This window comes from Chaetura pelagica, unplaced genomic scaffold, assembly GCF_000747805.2.
Source record: "Chaetura pelagica isolate M959 unplaced genomic scaffold, ChaPel_1.0 scaffold8, whole genome shotgun sequence".
Lineage (NCBI taxonomy): Eukaryota > Metazoa > Chordata > Aves > Apodiformes > Apodidae > Chaetura > Chaetura pelagica.
In genome coordinates, this window is record NW_009954544.1 from 686,236 (window position 1) to 702,258 (window position 16,023).

General features: G+C 34.2%; 1 protein-coding gene across 1 annotated transcript in view; it reads left to right on the forward strand.

The window, feature by feature from the left end:
- NRXN1 (neurexin 1) overlaps positions 1-16,023 on the forward strand; it is a 535,539-nt gene that overhangs the window by 22,656 nt on the left and 496,860 nt on the right. The window contains exon 2 of the mRNA XM_010004972.1: positions 13,999-14,437. Within this exon, the coding sequence (XP_010003274.1) occupies positions 13,999-14,437 (439 nt within the window). The remainder of the gene's footprint in view (positions 1-13,998; positions 14,438-16,023) is intronic.

The following is a 16,023-nucleotide window of genomic DNA, read 5'->3' on the forward strand; positions in this document are numbered from 1 at the left end:
CCTGGGCTGCTTCCACTGGAAGAGATAGTGATCATCCCATTCTATTCAGCATTTGTCATGCCACACCTGAAATACTGTGCCCAGTTCTGGTCTGCAAAATCCAAAAAAGATGTGGAAAGGGGAGGGTCAGAAATCCACAATCAGTGGAAAAATATCCCCACAGCCATAACGGAGTCACTATTGCTGGAGATTTTTAAGATGCGACTGGACAGGTTACTAGATAATCTCACCTAAGTTCCCTTTCCTATGAAAGATTAGACCAGATGATCTTCTGAGGTCCCTTCCAACCTGGACTGTTCTGTGATTCTGTGAAAACCAAATTGGAGAAAGTCTTGGAGAGGAAAAAATGTTGCTTATCATAAAGAAATTTAAATTGGTGGTGATGTAACTGTATCATATGATAGACAAGTATGGAAGTATGGAAGGTGCAAGATATATAGACCTGTAGGAGAGGGTCCAGAGAAGGGCCACAAAGATGAGCAAAGGGCTGGAGCAGCTCTGCTATGGAGATAGGCTGAGAGAGTTGGGGAGATTTAGGTCAATTGTTAGAAAAAATTCTTCACTATAAGGGTAGTAAGGCACTGGAATATGTTGTGCAGGGAGGTTCTTGATGCCCCCTCCCTGGAGGTGTTTAAGGCCAGGTTGGATGAGATTTTGTGCAGCCTGGTCTAGTGGTAGGGGTCCCTGGTCATAGCAGGGGGTTGGAACTAGGTGATCTTTAAGGTCCCTTCCAACCTTAACAATTCTATGATTCTAAGACAGGGCTTTCTGAGTTTGGGCCTCTAATGAAGTTAAGAGATAATAATGAAGAAAGGAGAGAGAGGGAAAGTAAGTTTCTTTTCCTTTTTACAACATCTATTCTGAAGCATTTGAAATCAGAATAGAAAGATCACCAAAGCATACCTGACCTCCAAGATGCTTTCATTATAAATTGTGGTTTTTTAATGCAGTTTAATAATAATAATTTGTGGTTAGGACTAAGTATCCAAAATTATTATTTTAAGGAGTTTTTTTACCCCTGTAAAGTATCTAGATAGTAACTGCTTTCCTTAACTGAAAAACGTTGCTTTTAACAGCAGTTTAAAAGAAAGAAGAAAAGAAAAAAAAAAAGAAGATAGTACTGCAGCAGGACCTGGAAAGACTGGAGTATTGAGTGAAGGGGAACTTAATGAAGTTCAGCAAGGGCAAGCATTGGGTTCTGCACCTAGGGAAGAATAATTCCATGCACCAGTACAGATTAGGCGTTGGCCTGCTGGAAAACAAAGAAGGACCTGGGAGTCCTGGTGGTAAGCTAACCATGAGATGTTCAAAATGCACCTGCAGACGATCCTGTGCCACCTACTCTGGGGGAGCCTGCTTTAGCAGCGGGGCTTGGATTAGATGATCTCCAGAGGCCCGTTCTGTGATACTGTAATTCTGTAGTGTGTGAGGGGGAAAGGAGTTTTATGTGTTGGCTATTTATTTTAGCAACAACAAATATTAATTTATCTGATAGTTGTTTGGAATGTGCAAAGAAATACAGCACTGCAAGGGTGAGTGACTGACAGCATTCAGGCACAGCAACTTATATGCTAAGGGAAAATGTCTAGATCTTTTTCGTTAACAATAACTGTAAATATTTGAAGAGTGTAAGTTCTAAAGCACAAAAGCACAAGGGAAGCACAATGACATTGCTAAAGTGAAAATTCAGATTGGCTGAGTATTAGGGAAAAAATGATTGAAGGTGAGAATAGATTATGTAGTGAAACACTTTCCCAAAAGTATAAGTCCTGTCTCAGAGTCTCAGTCTACTTCAGACTAGATTGTACAAAGAAGCAAAAGCTATTCTGCAGGGAAATACCTTGTTCTTGGAGAGCTGTACTGGAGGACTCAATAGATTTGCTACAAGTAATTTTTGTGAGTCATTTAGAGATGCATTACAGATTTTTACTCACTGAAAGATGTTCTGTAACATTTCTTGCGTACCCTACTGAGTGGATCATGGTGAGTTTGTGGTCATCAGAAATTTAGTAAATCAATGTCCCATAATAGTACTTTAAATACTTTATGTATTATACTTTTGTGAAATAAACTATTTTAAAGAAGAGAAGGAAATAGGGGATTGTGAAAGATTTAGGATGTTTGTTTTCTGGCAAGGGAAGTTTACAGGTCCAGTGATTTCACTGTGATCTGAATTCCATCCTTTTTTCCTAGACTGTTTCTTAGCATATTCTAAGAGTTGTCAGTGTTCTGGATACAAATATTGACTTAAAAATGTACAGCTTGCAATTATCCAAAGGAAGTGAACACAAAAAGTTTTAAGAGTATACTTACTTCAGGTACCTGACCTTCAGAAAAAGAACTTTGTCTCCCAGATGCTAACAATATTTCTTCAAGGACGTGTGTATAGGCACAAGCTGGAACCAGTTAAAGGAAGGCTGGGGAGTTTTTTCAAGAATTGATTCCTGTCCAGTACATAGGTCATTCTGAATATTTACCCTTTGATATAGCTATTTGTTCATAAGCTTCTGATGTAGGTGTCCTGCTCTGGAGGCTGGAAGTGAAGTGTGTTGAGGTATTGATTATATATTATGCCTTTCCACTTTCAAGAAACGCATAACATGAAGAAACTAAAAGTACTCAGAGATGTCCCTTGATGTGGACTTGAGCAACACTATTAACCAATGACTGTGTACCTATTTGGCTTTATGACCATTTCCCCCTTCTTCTTTTGACTGTGCCCATGCAGAGATGCCAGAGCTTGAAAATGAGCATTTCTTGAGCCTATAGAGGTGATGTTCAAAATAATTACTGTTAGCAACAACATGTTCCTTTTCATACAGGCAGTTCTTATGTGTAGTGCTGATTTTGTGTTCGAAACATGGAAAAACAAATTCTGGTATTCCTCTCTTCTTATCCCATGTGCCCAGTGTGCATAAGTTTTTCAGATGATACAAGGTGCAGGTCAGCCATTGCTCAATTCATAAATATTCATACCTATATAGATAGGGGAAACAAATAAGTGGCAAGTTAGCATAAATTAAATGTTCAACACAACTCAGCAACATCAGAATTAAAATGGAAATATGCAATATACAGGAAAAAATGTTCCAAGAAAATGTTTGGAAATACTTCTCTATTTTTCATCAATAACTATATTTGGGGAAAAAGGAAATATTTCGCTCTGTGTGAGATAAGTCAAATTCAAAAGATGGTCAAATGCAGATTGGATTTCAAGAGGCAGCAAATAAACTAACAAAAGTAGCCAGTTCATACTAAAATTGTCTGTTTGAAGGATTCTCATGTCCATGTAAGAAGTAAGAAGCAATGAGATTTGCCCAGACTTCATGGCCTGTTTCCATATCAATAATTGAAAAAAAAAACAAACATAACCATTATGGTAAAGTTTTTATTAGTTTTATTTGGGCCATGTTTGAAAACTTGTAAACTAGCATAGACTTTGTCTTTGAAGAATTAAATAATGTATTCCAGTGAATACTTTACTCTAAATATAATGACTATTTTTACCAAAAAAACCAAAAACCTTCCAAGATGGGAGATGGTTCACAGGATTAAAATTACTTGTGTGTTTGTGTACACATTTTACTAAATAATTACTAGTATTGTGCTATCCTACCTTTTTCTGGATCTAATCCAATCCAGAGCAGCTGAATCTTTTAAAAGCAGCTGAAATCTGATATTTTCATTTATTTAGTAGAAAACAGATAGATTAAATGTAGTTGTGTTTATTTCTACAGATTATTTGTTCTAGCTGCTGTAATTTATTTATTTTCTCAGGATTCTAGTAGTGAAAGCAAATTGATTATTTATTTTTTTTTCTGTTTAATGTTTCTGGAGGAATGTAATAGGGGTGGTTGCTTGCAGGATTGTATTTTAGAACTGAATGTACACACACCCCAGCATGTAATTTAAAAAATAAAAAATGTTATTTGTCCTTTTTCCCCAAGAAAAAACCCATAAACAACATTAAACAGTAGTTATTATATTTTTTTCAGAAAGTAATATGTGCCAATATTAGACTGTAAGGACATAGCATTGAAACAGAATATTTATTTAGGAAATGGCATTCTACTATACTGTTTTAATTTAGACAGGTTGTAAGACAATACTGATAGCATCCAGTTACCAAAATACTATGTTTGTGCTATAAAATTAATACAGTTATATAAGGAAAAACAAACAGCTTTTCTTCCAAGACTGATTCCAGGCAATTTCATAGACTTAAGAGCTACTGAGGACTGAGATGCTTCTTTGCTGTCTGGATGGTACGTATTATCTAAGTTTTACTAGACAACCTGAAAGGAATAATCAGTGAAGAATTCCTTTTTTACTTTTCAGATGTTAAAGATTTAATGTACGCTTTATAAGATTTTAACAAAGAATATTTGTAGGAATATAAAGATCTGTATCTCATTATTGAGCCAATCCTGGTCGCATCTAATTGTCAGACTAAAAGTACAGCTATTCCTTGAGTTTTTCACTCAAGGTGAAAAATGTGTTATTTCAATATGTTGAGGTGAAAGTTAGATTGATATTTCCCCTACATTTTCATTAAAAAAAATGTTTAGTATACTTTTAACACATTGAGAAAATATCAAAATGAATGTTAAAAAAAACCAGAACAGTTTCAAAATAATTTATATACGTATTTTAGTGTTCTAGTATGCTCAAATGGGCATATTATTTCACTCAAAAGTCCATAGTTTCTCAGGTGTTTGCAGCTCTAGATAGGTATCCAGTCGAAAAAATATGCTGATGTTAACACCAACTGTGACATCTTTTTTGCTTCCAAGAGTTGTAGCCTGTGCAAATTTATTATTGTTTTAGTTATGTGTACAGCTTGGATATCTTCAAAGTTACAAACAATACGGTTGTGCTTATGCAGAGTGCAAAGATCTGTAAAGAAAACTGTCAGTCCAGTGATGTAACTTATGTGGGTGAAAACCTAAGTATTTTGGCTCGCCAGTAACCACTCAAACAAAATTATTAGCACATCTGAAACCTTAAAGATTTGTAAAAATACTTCTGTTGTATCTGTATTTGGGGGTTCCACTTTTATCAGTTTCAAGAATTGAAATGCCAGTATACTGACACTGGTAAGAGAATGTTTTAGCAGTGTTATTTCAACAAGAAATAATTAGAAATGAGCAGTGGCACATTTTTGGTCTCTTTTCCCTGACAAAAAAAAAAAAAAAAAAAAAAAGGTCATACATAACAATGTTCTGTAACTTGCTCCTAGTTTAGTGGTAGTAACCTATGATGTAATTCATAATGCCAGTTATATAGTTGAAAAAGATAGTGTTTTACAATCTCTTATTTGAGCAAGGTGTAAGTGGCAAACTTAAGCTAAGATTGAGAACAGATACTTCCAAGTTTAAATAAATCATGTTAATCAATAGGCCATCCTCTCTTTTCATATAATCTTAGGGGAAGTTGTTAGGAAGCGTAAAAGTTAAGTTCATCACTCCTGTGAAGTTGTTAGGAAGCATGAAAGTTAAGTTCATCACTCCTGTGAGACAGATTTAGAAAGAGCTTGCAGCAAAAATCATACAATGAAATCACTGTATCTGTTGAGTCAATGATTATTAATATCCTGGGTGGCTAAGAATTTCAGTTTCCAAGCTTTACTTTTGAAAGCATCAAAGACTGTGAAGTCAAAGATGAAAGAATGTGAAAGATATCCTTCAGCAGTTATACCTTTTATTTTTTTCTAAGGTCAGTTACACAGTTTGCATCAAAATGAACTTCAGGAGGAAAATAATAGATTTTAAAATTTTTAAAGTAATCTTAATTTATGCTGATTTGTTTTGAAATATTATTTCACTGTTTGGAAGAAAGTTTGAAGTTGGATTCAGAAATTAAATTATTCACTGTAAAGGAATAGCTTTTGAAGCAATTTTCTCAGTTCTATTTGGAAATATTTTTAATCTAATTCATCCAGAAGTCCTTTTTAATTTTTTATTATATATTTTTTTTCTGAGAATTAAAAAAAAAAAAAAAAAGCCTATGGTGGTATTGTGTGCATCCTTCCAGTCATTAGCCTTTCATATATAAATCTGGCTGTATTGTCTTTAGAGAGCCATATTTTCAAAATATTACTTGAATGTTGGTCAGGGTCTAATATTGATGTTCGTGCATACTGAACATCCACGTGTACCCTTTGAACTCTGTCTGGTAGCACAGAAAGAACCCTTGACAGAAAAGAAGTAAATATAAATGGAACTAGCATGAGCAGGTGTGGGTTTACATGAGAAAATTACTAAAGTTACAGTTCCTGAAAATAGTGTGCCTCCTGTTAGCCTCATGGTATTGTTCATCTTCAACACCCTGTTTGAAAGCCAAACAGTTCCAAAGAAAAATCTAATGCTCTACTATTATTTATTGGAATATATTAAGACTAATACCTTATATATATATTTTTTCACAGTATTTCTTGCTGCTTATGAAACTTTCTCTTCAAATATATTTTTAGTAAGTATGAGACTATTCTGAGTTAATTTTCTGCAGGAAGGCAAATGCTTTTCTGCTTTGTGGGCTATAGTAACCATGAGGCCTATGCCACACTGAGTTTTACTTTCTTAGCTGTTACCTTCTAATGAATTAAAGTTTCTATTAGACATCATCAATAGCTTCATACTTAATTCTGAGTCAGTCTTTATATCATAGGCTTTCCCACAGTCTTTAACAAGATAGGAGTGACTTCAATGGGACTAAAATCCACTACAGAGAGAAGACTCTTGAAAATAACTCTGGCAAAGTTTTCTGAAGAAAATGCATGCTACAACTATATGCATAGTCTTGTATTTTTTCATTATTTTCAAATTGAGTTCTACTGAGATGAACACAAGCAATAGTTACTAGTATAGATGTGGCTGCCTAAATTCTTGTGGTTTCATGCATACCCTTTGTGATTTTTTATTTATCCAAAATTCAGTGCATGTTCTATATGGAGTCCCAATAAAGTATTTTAGTGAAAATAGTCAGAAAATCATTTTTGCCTGACACTTTTGCCTGAGGAAAAGCCTATTTCCCCCTGACTTTTCTAAAGTGATATTTCAAAACATTTCAAAATTCACTTAAAGGTGAATACAAATGTCAGAACATTGCTGAGACATTCAGTTGATGTATGCAATGACACAGGGAAGTGAGAAATGCTTCACTGCAGTAGCTACTATTTACTAAGAATTAATCCTTTTCATAACTATTTTCCAAATAAACGTTGAGAGGTGTATTAATTGTGACAGACACACATAAGCAAAAACATTTTAGGAAACTTGGAATATTTTCAGAACAGTATGCTTTGCATAAGTATTAGATTTCAATAACCAGCAATAGCTTGTGTAAAGGTACTTGGTAGTTCATTTTATATGGCAAGATGCTCTTCTTGAATGTTTAGACAAGGTTTGTTGTTGTATTGTAATTTTTACTGGTTAATTGTCCAAATAATTGATTTTGCTTGTGGCTGAGAACCTCTTCCTCAATACAGAACCCAAAGGGGATTTTATTATCTGACATACATTCAACACTATGCTGACACCAAAGTCAGGCTTGGAGGTGACCTGGAAGAATCAGACCCTTTAAATACTGTAACATAAGCATACAGCCTTTACCTCATTCTCACTGCAACGAGATGCCATGCCTTGAAGAACAAGTAATACATCCCTGTTCCATGTAATTATAATGAGCTTGCTATTCAGCTAGATTCAAGAGTTATCTATACAAGTAAGAGAGAAAAAGAAACAGACAGTTGAGTATTTATTATTCTGGAGAAGTAATAAGGTTAATAGATGTAAGTTGGCACCTAGTAGTATACTGATGAGAGGGAGGCTGAAGGAAGGAGAGCTAGTGAGGGGTAGAATAAACACCCCTCATTTCACTAATTAGTTTAATATGGAAAAAAATATTTGCTCAAATATTTGCCGACATTTAGGGCTATGCATATTGGTAATTCATTTCTGAAGCAAGTTTCTGTTAGGTTGTCTTCATATCACTGACTTCCCATTCTTGGATTCTGTATTGAGTACATTCTAGCTGTTCTCTTTAATTTGAGGTTTATTGTCTTGCTCTTTTTGTGACCACTTCTGTTTTTTCACATACAACCCCTACCCTAAATAAAGGTAGCTCAGTTTTAAAGTGCATCTGCCACTTGCTTTCAGATGAAACTTAAGTTAAGATGTTGCTTAAAATATTAATTTTTACATTTACATTATTTATGCCTTTTCCCATAATTTGTTTCTGGTGGGTTTTTTTGTTTGTTTTTTTTTGGGGGGGGGGTTGTTTGTTTGTTTGTTTTAATCTTGAATTTAAAGCTTTAAGTGGTTAAGATGGGAAAAGTCTAGCATATAATGAATGGCATGCCAAAGAAGTAAGACTTGAACCCTAAAATGGTAATTAATGCATTCTGCTTAACAATTACTCTTTCTGCAAGTGCCTAGTCATTTCTTGTGCTTGACCTTGAGGGTTAATGAGGAAAGAGGCAAAATAACATGTGTCTGACTTTTCTGCAGAATTGTCTTCAGTAACTCTTGCAGCACTGTGAAAGAAGGAGGAAGGGAAAAGCTGAAATCCAGCACAACAACTGAGTCTCTGATAGCACTTTCTTCTCCCAGTCATTAGAAAATATAATTTGTTTTCTTCCTTAGTCTTCATATATTATCCTAATACAAAGCTGCTCTTGCCTCAAAAAATACATTTTGTTTTCCTTCTTCTACTTGAGATCTGATTGACTTCTGTGGAACCAACTTGTTCTTAAATTCTGCATTTTAGACGTTGCCAAGAAATTCTGATTAGTCTTTGCCATGAGAAGTTAAGAAAAAAAAAGCAAACAAACAAACAAAAAAAAAACAACAAACAAACCACCTGAACTGTATCATTCACAGTATTCATATTGCTTTGGTTCTGTTAGTACTGGATTAGTTTCTACAACTGTATGTAAACATTAATAACTTCTTTAATTGCCTTAGAGTAATAAAGACATCTTCCCTGTACCGCATTCTGAGCTATTTGTTGTTGCATGTTTTTGCATTCTTTTAACATCTTTGTTTGGGATTACGGCACTAATGGTTTTCAGTTAGTTTACAGTGGACCTTCAGATTTACTTTTGATTTTTGTAGTGGCATTCCATACAATTATGCTATTTTTTTACCTTTTTTGGGGGTATCTATCTGCCTTCCTAGAATTTGCAGGGATATGATAATAAGCAATTTAAATACAACATCTATTTATGTGCATTAAGAATATCCGTTTCCTGAGAACAGAAGTTTTAATAATGTCTGATGTACAATGTATCCTGTAACATTAAGAAACATAAGTTCAGAAGATGTTCATGTTGCTTAGTTACAGAAGCAACACACATGAAAATTGTCTCTCATCAGGCATTCTGTGTGGTATTAAAACACTACCCGAGTGTATTATAATGACATAGTATATTACACTTTCATGTTTACTTTGAGACATGTATTGTTCAAGCCCAGCTTTTCCTGAGTGTAGCTTTTGATCAGATTTGGTACATTTTATATTTCTATTTGAATGACCAGTATGCTTTGTACTCTGTATTTTCATACTAGGAAGTCAGAGTATCATACTCTGTCTGTCATAGTGGCTGTCATCTTTCTTATAAAGAAAATGAGAGGGTAATGACATGCTATAGGAAATGTGTGTGTAAATATTGCTTACTTTGGATGAAGCTCCACTAGACCCAATGCTAGTAATGCAAACTTCAGTTTACATGCAAGTTTCTGCCCTGTGAGGAATTGGTATATCCATTTTACAGAGAAACAAGGAGAAGTAAAGTTTTATGTGAGGCATTCAGATGAAGGTTAAACCCAAATTTCTGGATTACTGGTCCTGGCCTCTAAAAGCAAATATTATTCCAGTTTTTCTTTTCAAGCTTCTCTCCTACATCTTTGGTTGTTGATTGCCATGATGATTGGCAAGATCTGTGGTGAACTCTTAACCCATTTGTAGAGTTCATTACACACTAAGGCCCTGGCTTGCAATTATTTATATACATTATATATGTCTTTAGGAAGCATCAATTAATTTTGCTTGTGCTCCAAGATTATCAGAGACAGTGTTAAAGAGAGCCCTGAGCTTAAGATCATATTTGCTGTTTAATAGGTGGACTTACTTGTTAAAACTCATCACTGTGATATTGTAAATTATGAAGCATGTGGTAGGCCTAGATGGTAGCAAATGGAGCTTATATCTTGACTGTAAAATTATATGTAGGTCTGTCCTCTTTCTTCTGGAAAAAAAATTAATTCCTCCTTTTGGGTAGCTTGGTTGCAAGTTATGCAAGGCATTATTAATTACTTTCTCTTGTTGTTATTATTGTTTGATTTTTTTGTTGATGTTTTTGGGAGTTAGGTCACTTTTTGCATTTTCCAAGAATGAGGTAATTATATATTTTAAAGATGAATGTCTTGAACCTTACTTAATACTTAGAGGAAAGAGTATAGTGAATTGAAGACAAACTCAAGGTGCTCTTAATAGCACAATTTGTCCCTGAGGATTGGCATTTTTGTGTGCTGGAAAATGATGTTGCTGTTGCTCAGGTATGAGAGTGAGTGTGAGAGCAAGCAACTGATTACCATGGTAAACCCAATAGATGTTTTAGGAAAGCACATAATGGACAACAAGGACACTGGCTGGTAGGTTGTGTGGAAGTAAAGATGAATGTGTGACTCAAATACTTCATTGCAAATTACCCTCACTTGACTAATTGAGGATCCATGTCTCTGTTGGAGGCAGAATGTATGGAGTTAACATTAAAGAACCATATGTTGGGTGGCTTAGGTGGAAATATCACTGGATAATATATGCCGTATTATATTTGTCCTTACATACTCAGAATGGGAAAAAAAAAAAAGGTTTAAAGGGCAGAATCTTTGAAAAATAATAAGTTACTAATTATTTATGTCTAGAAGCTATAAATTCTGAAGTATATATTTCCAGGAGTTAAAAAATAGCTATTAGTATCAGAATTATTCATTACTGTTCAGTTTTTTTCCTGAAATTTATTGACTGCTTCTTTTTGTGAACTACTTATTTTTCTTTTTTTGGTGTGCTTCAATGATGGCTGAGTCCACCTTTCATGTATAGGGAGATGGGGAGAGGGGTAAAAATCTCAGCATAACAGCAGGCAATGGGCTTCCAAAAGCCAGCTGTGTTCAGTTAATTGCTCACAGTTCATTTCAGTTACAGTTTTCAGTTATGGTTTCTATTTTCCTGGTTTAATACTAGTTATCCAGGATAATTCTGTTCCAAATTTTTGGCTTGGTAACATTAGAAGAATATAAATATCCTAAAACTTACAATATAAACACTCTAAAACATAAAGACTTTATTCTAGCTCCACAAAATGAATGTAACAAGATGCGATTATTTGCATCTCAGTAACTATGAAATCTTAATTGTGGAATTGGAAAGTAAGAAATTTTCAAATGCAATATTTAGGGATTCCAAGAATGTTTTAGTATTGGTAACTTAAAACTCCCAATATTTGCCTCTCTTACTGAAGTGCTATAGCAATTTTTTGCTCATATGTTATATATTAAGCTACTTAAAATATCTGGTGGCAAGTTACATAGAAAAATATTTGCAGTATTCCTGCTTGCACTCTGTCTTATCAGGTTGAACCATATTTATAAAAAGTTATTGTTTCTAAATTCACAGGTGACTACAAAGCCTATAGAGCTGTTTTAGGCATCAAGGAAAGCTTAGCTCTCCTTTTATCTACTCAGTTTTTCTGTCATATCTATCAACTACTAATTTTATTATTCAGTCAACTAGTTTTCATTAATATCAGATAATTTGAATTCATCCATAAACAAGAAATTCTCTTTGTACATTTATTTGTATTGTCCTAGTACCTAGTTTTGTTCAATAGGCAATTAAAGAATATTTTCTCTTCATGTTCTTTGGTGCCTTAATTACTTTCATTGTCAACAGCATGATTTAATTCTAGTGAGAGCCTATTTATTCTTTTTTTTAATCATATCCTCTAGCCTGTTTAATGCTTTGCAATCTATTCTAGAAGTTTTGCCCCCTGTAATTACTTCAAATGAGGTGATAGCTGTCCAAATCCCTCTTGTCATAGAAAGTGGCCAATGTATCTGGTCATAAGTCCAGATACCTCCAAGTAATATTGCCTGCCAGGCTACTGGCATCTTGTTTCATTTTTCTGCCTTTTGGCTTTTTTCACTCTAAAGACAGAATGTCATGCCAATAGGAGATCACTTGCATGTGCTTATTCTTCAGTGCTCTTCTAAATTCCTTGGCAAAATCTGTCATCTCTGAGGTGTTACAGAAATATTTTATAAATATGGATATTTTATAAATATGGATATTTTACAAATATGGATCCTTATTCTCTAAGATTATATGTTAGTCCAATTCTAGTAACTTCTGATGTCTTAAAGAAGGCAGCGCATTATCAGGCTCTTTGTGGCAGAGTATCATTTCTGCTGTCAGGAACCCACGATGAGGTTTATTTTTTGTCTTTGGAGACACAACTCCAGTGGAAACAGTGGTATTTATACTGAACTCTAAAATAATATGGAAAAATAGGCTTATTTATTAGCTTTTAGGACACATTTTTAATGCAGTATAATAATTCTGCTATGGTTTATGATTAAATTTTCTGAGTGGGTAATGATCTAATTTGAAAGAACACAATTCTTATAGTAAAATATTGTCACTCTATCAATCATCTCTTTAATATTCTGTTATCTTTAAACACTTTTTCAGTAACAACTATCACTTGTGGGGCATGCCATCTTAGATTGTCTGTATGCTTGTGTTTTGGTTTCTAAGAGTAGCACAGTTCTGCAGTGCATCCCCTCTCTCTTCCATTAACTGTGTATCACTTCAGTTTTCAGGGTGGGTTTCATCTGTGTCCAAACTAGGCTTCAGAGAAAATTAATCCAGAAGCACTACCCTATGTATTCCTTAACTTTCTAACCACTAATAGGCATGCAAGGTCTAAATCAGTGGCTGGTCCTCTGAACAGCATCAGACTATATTTGGAATACTGAATTAGGGGCCAGACAGGAATTAGTCCTGAATGGTATAGAATTTGTAGATGATGAAGTCTCAGCACAGAGCAATTTGATCTGCTAAACTATTGCTTTTGCTCCTTTCTAATTCCTTTCTAATGTAAGATTAACCTTAGAAACAGTGAAGAAGGTTTTAGCTTCTGTTTTGCATTATATTCAGCCCTTTAGTACAATTTTTACTTGAGTATATAATTTATTAAATACTTAAAGAATTAATAAATACTTGTACACACCTTTGCTATTGAGTAGCTTCATTTTAGCAGCCCTTGTATTGTGGATGACACAGAAATAGCAACAATTTCAGAATATAATAATAAAGACTAGAACCCTGGGAAATGGTTGTGTCATTATAGACTTCTCTGGACAGAATTGATATGCGAGTTGAAGCAAGAATATTTGCTGTGGAGATCAGCTGGATTTAAAACTAATAGTCTTTTATTTTTATCAGAAAAATCTTCAGGGAAAATACCTAAGTGTTTTTTGTTTTGTCCAATTGAACTAACTCAATGATTGTCCCAGTTTTTTCTTTTTTGATTTCTATTATACTAGTTTCCCTATTTTACAGGTTCCAGAATACCCTGGATGCTACTGCTCCTCTGTCCCAAAGACAAGATTTAAAATTTTTAATTCATGATGTTAAATTATGAAGTATCAGACCTTGGTATATTTTCTGTACATTAACAGAAGAGTTAAGACAGTGACAAATAGTTTAGAAGCAGACATTTAAATTAACTCTAGGGATATTTTTAGAGCCACTTTGGTTTAATGAAAATTATTAAATTTTTAGCCAATGAAAATAGTTGTTTAATTTTCTGTGTGTGTAAATGATCGTATTCATAGGTCATCATTGTTATCTTTTAAATAATATGCCTATTCAAGATAATATCTATTTGGTTAACTGGTTAAGTTGCCCTTAGTAACTTCTCTACTTTGCTTGCAGGTTGTATATAAAAATAACGATGTCAGGTTGGAGTTGTCTCGACTTGCCAAGCAAGGAGATCCTAAAATGAAGATTCATGGGGTTGTAGCATTTAAATGTGAAAATGTTGCAACCTTAGATCCAATCACATTTGAAACACCGGAGTCTTTCATCTCTTTGCCAAAGTGGAATGCCAAGAAAACAGGTTCAATATCATTTGACTTTCGCACCACTGAGCCAAATGGCCTGATTCTTTTCAGTCATGGAAAACCAAGGCACCAAAAAGATGCCAAACACCCACAAATGGTGAAGGTGGACTTTTTTGCCATTGAGATGCTTGATGGCCACCTTTACCTGCTGTTAGACATGGGGTCAGGTACTATAAAAATAAAAGCCTTGCAGAAGAAGGTGAACGATGGTGAATGGTACCATGTGGATTTTCAACGGGATGGACGGTCAGGTAAGCTCCTTTTTTAATGTTCATTTGGGTTTTCCATTTTGTATCTAACCAAGTAGGGATTTGTTGCCACCAATAGAGTTGTGCATCATCTGAAAAATAAGGGAAATATAAGAATTCATTACTGTCAGGTAACAGAATACAGTTATTTTCGGCGTAAACTATCTAATGTTAACAGTTATTGAGCAATCAGGTATTAATATTGCAAGTAAGAGTGCTGAATACTTAAAAAAAACAAGCAGTTATGTCCCTCTGTGCTTCCTTACACCAAATAGCTGAAGTGACAGGTTTCAAGAATAAAAACAAAGCAAAAAAGAATTTCTGAAAGTAATCTTCAACATAGGGAATAGTTGGCCCACAAAAACAGCACAGATCTTCCAATCATGTCAGCACATCTCAGCATAAATAAATGATATGCTAAGGAATGGCTAATATCACTCATAAGCAGAAATGGAAATAAGTGAGTTGCCATATTCTGTCAGTATGATTCATATTCTGTAGTAGTTTACTTGACATATGATCCCACTGTCAGAGGTAAAAATTAAGAATTAATAAACTCTTCCTAATGCTGCTTAAATCTCTTATAGCATAAAAGGCATCTAAGTAGTGAAACTGTCTTGGTGTTGGAGCTGCATCTGAACTTGAGTATAAATGGTGATTTCAGCAATTAATCAATATTTCTTAACTGAAGGACAAATCTAGTTGATGTTATTTTTCATGTAGTTCATGACAGGATTTGGGGATATGGGATCATGTACTGTGTCTGTAGTTCAGTTCATGAAAGAATTTTCCAATTAATATCAGTATCCAATCTGAAGTTTATGTTCATTCTGAAATTCAGTGTTCAGATATTTAAACCCTTATTTTGGATATTGTGGGGTTATCCTCCCATCCTGCCCTCTAGTGGCTAGTTTTCCATGGATTGCATTTATAGTTTATTTTTTAAACTTCACTGCAAAAATTTACTGTTCTATGACTTGCACACTACCCACAAATCAGATTTCATATCAAGCAAATCTTAGGTCCAGTTTTAAACTAAAAATTTCAGTCAAATCCATGCTGAAAGTCAGACCAAATTCAATTGATCAGTCTGTCTTCATATAATGAAAAATAATTATTTGATTCCTTTATTCTAATTCCAGAGAGTTTTGTTTCCTGATTTAATGTCAATTGATTTTTTATGTTTTGTGAGGTTAACAAAGAAACAAAACAAAACAAGCAAACAAACAAAAAACCAAACCAAACCCAAAAAACCTAAACAACAAAACACACAACTTCACAAAATCCTCATTCATGTGTGAATATCCAAGATTTTTATTATTTATAGTACAATCTTAATTTCAAGCTTCTTTCTTAAGTGCTGTTTCAGTGATTCATATGAGACAGTAAATCCTGTAATAATCATGCCTGTGGGACTCTACTGAAAGCAAAGTTTATTCTTACATCCAAATGCAACTATAAAGGAAATAAAACACATACCAAGTATTCACATTTGAAGACACATATGGCACTTTCATTGCTTCACAAAATCTAGCTCACAGCTGCCACTTTATTTAAATCTTTACATCTGTTGATGGACATCAGCAGGA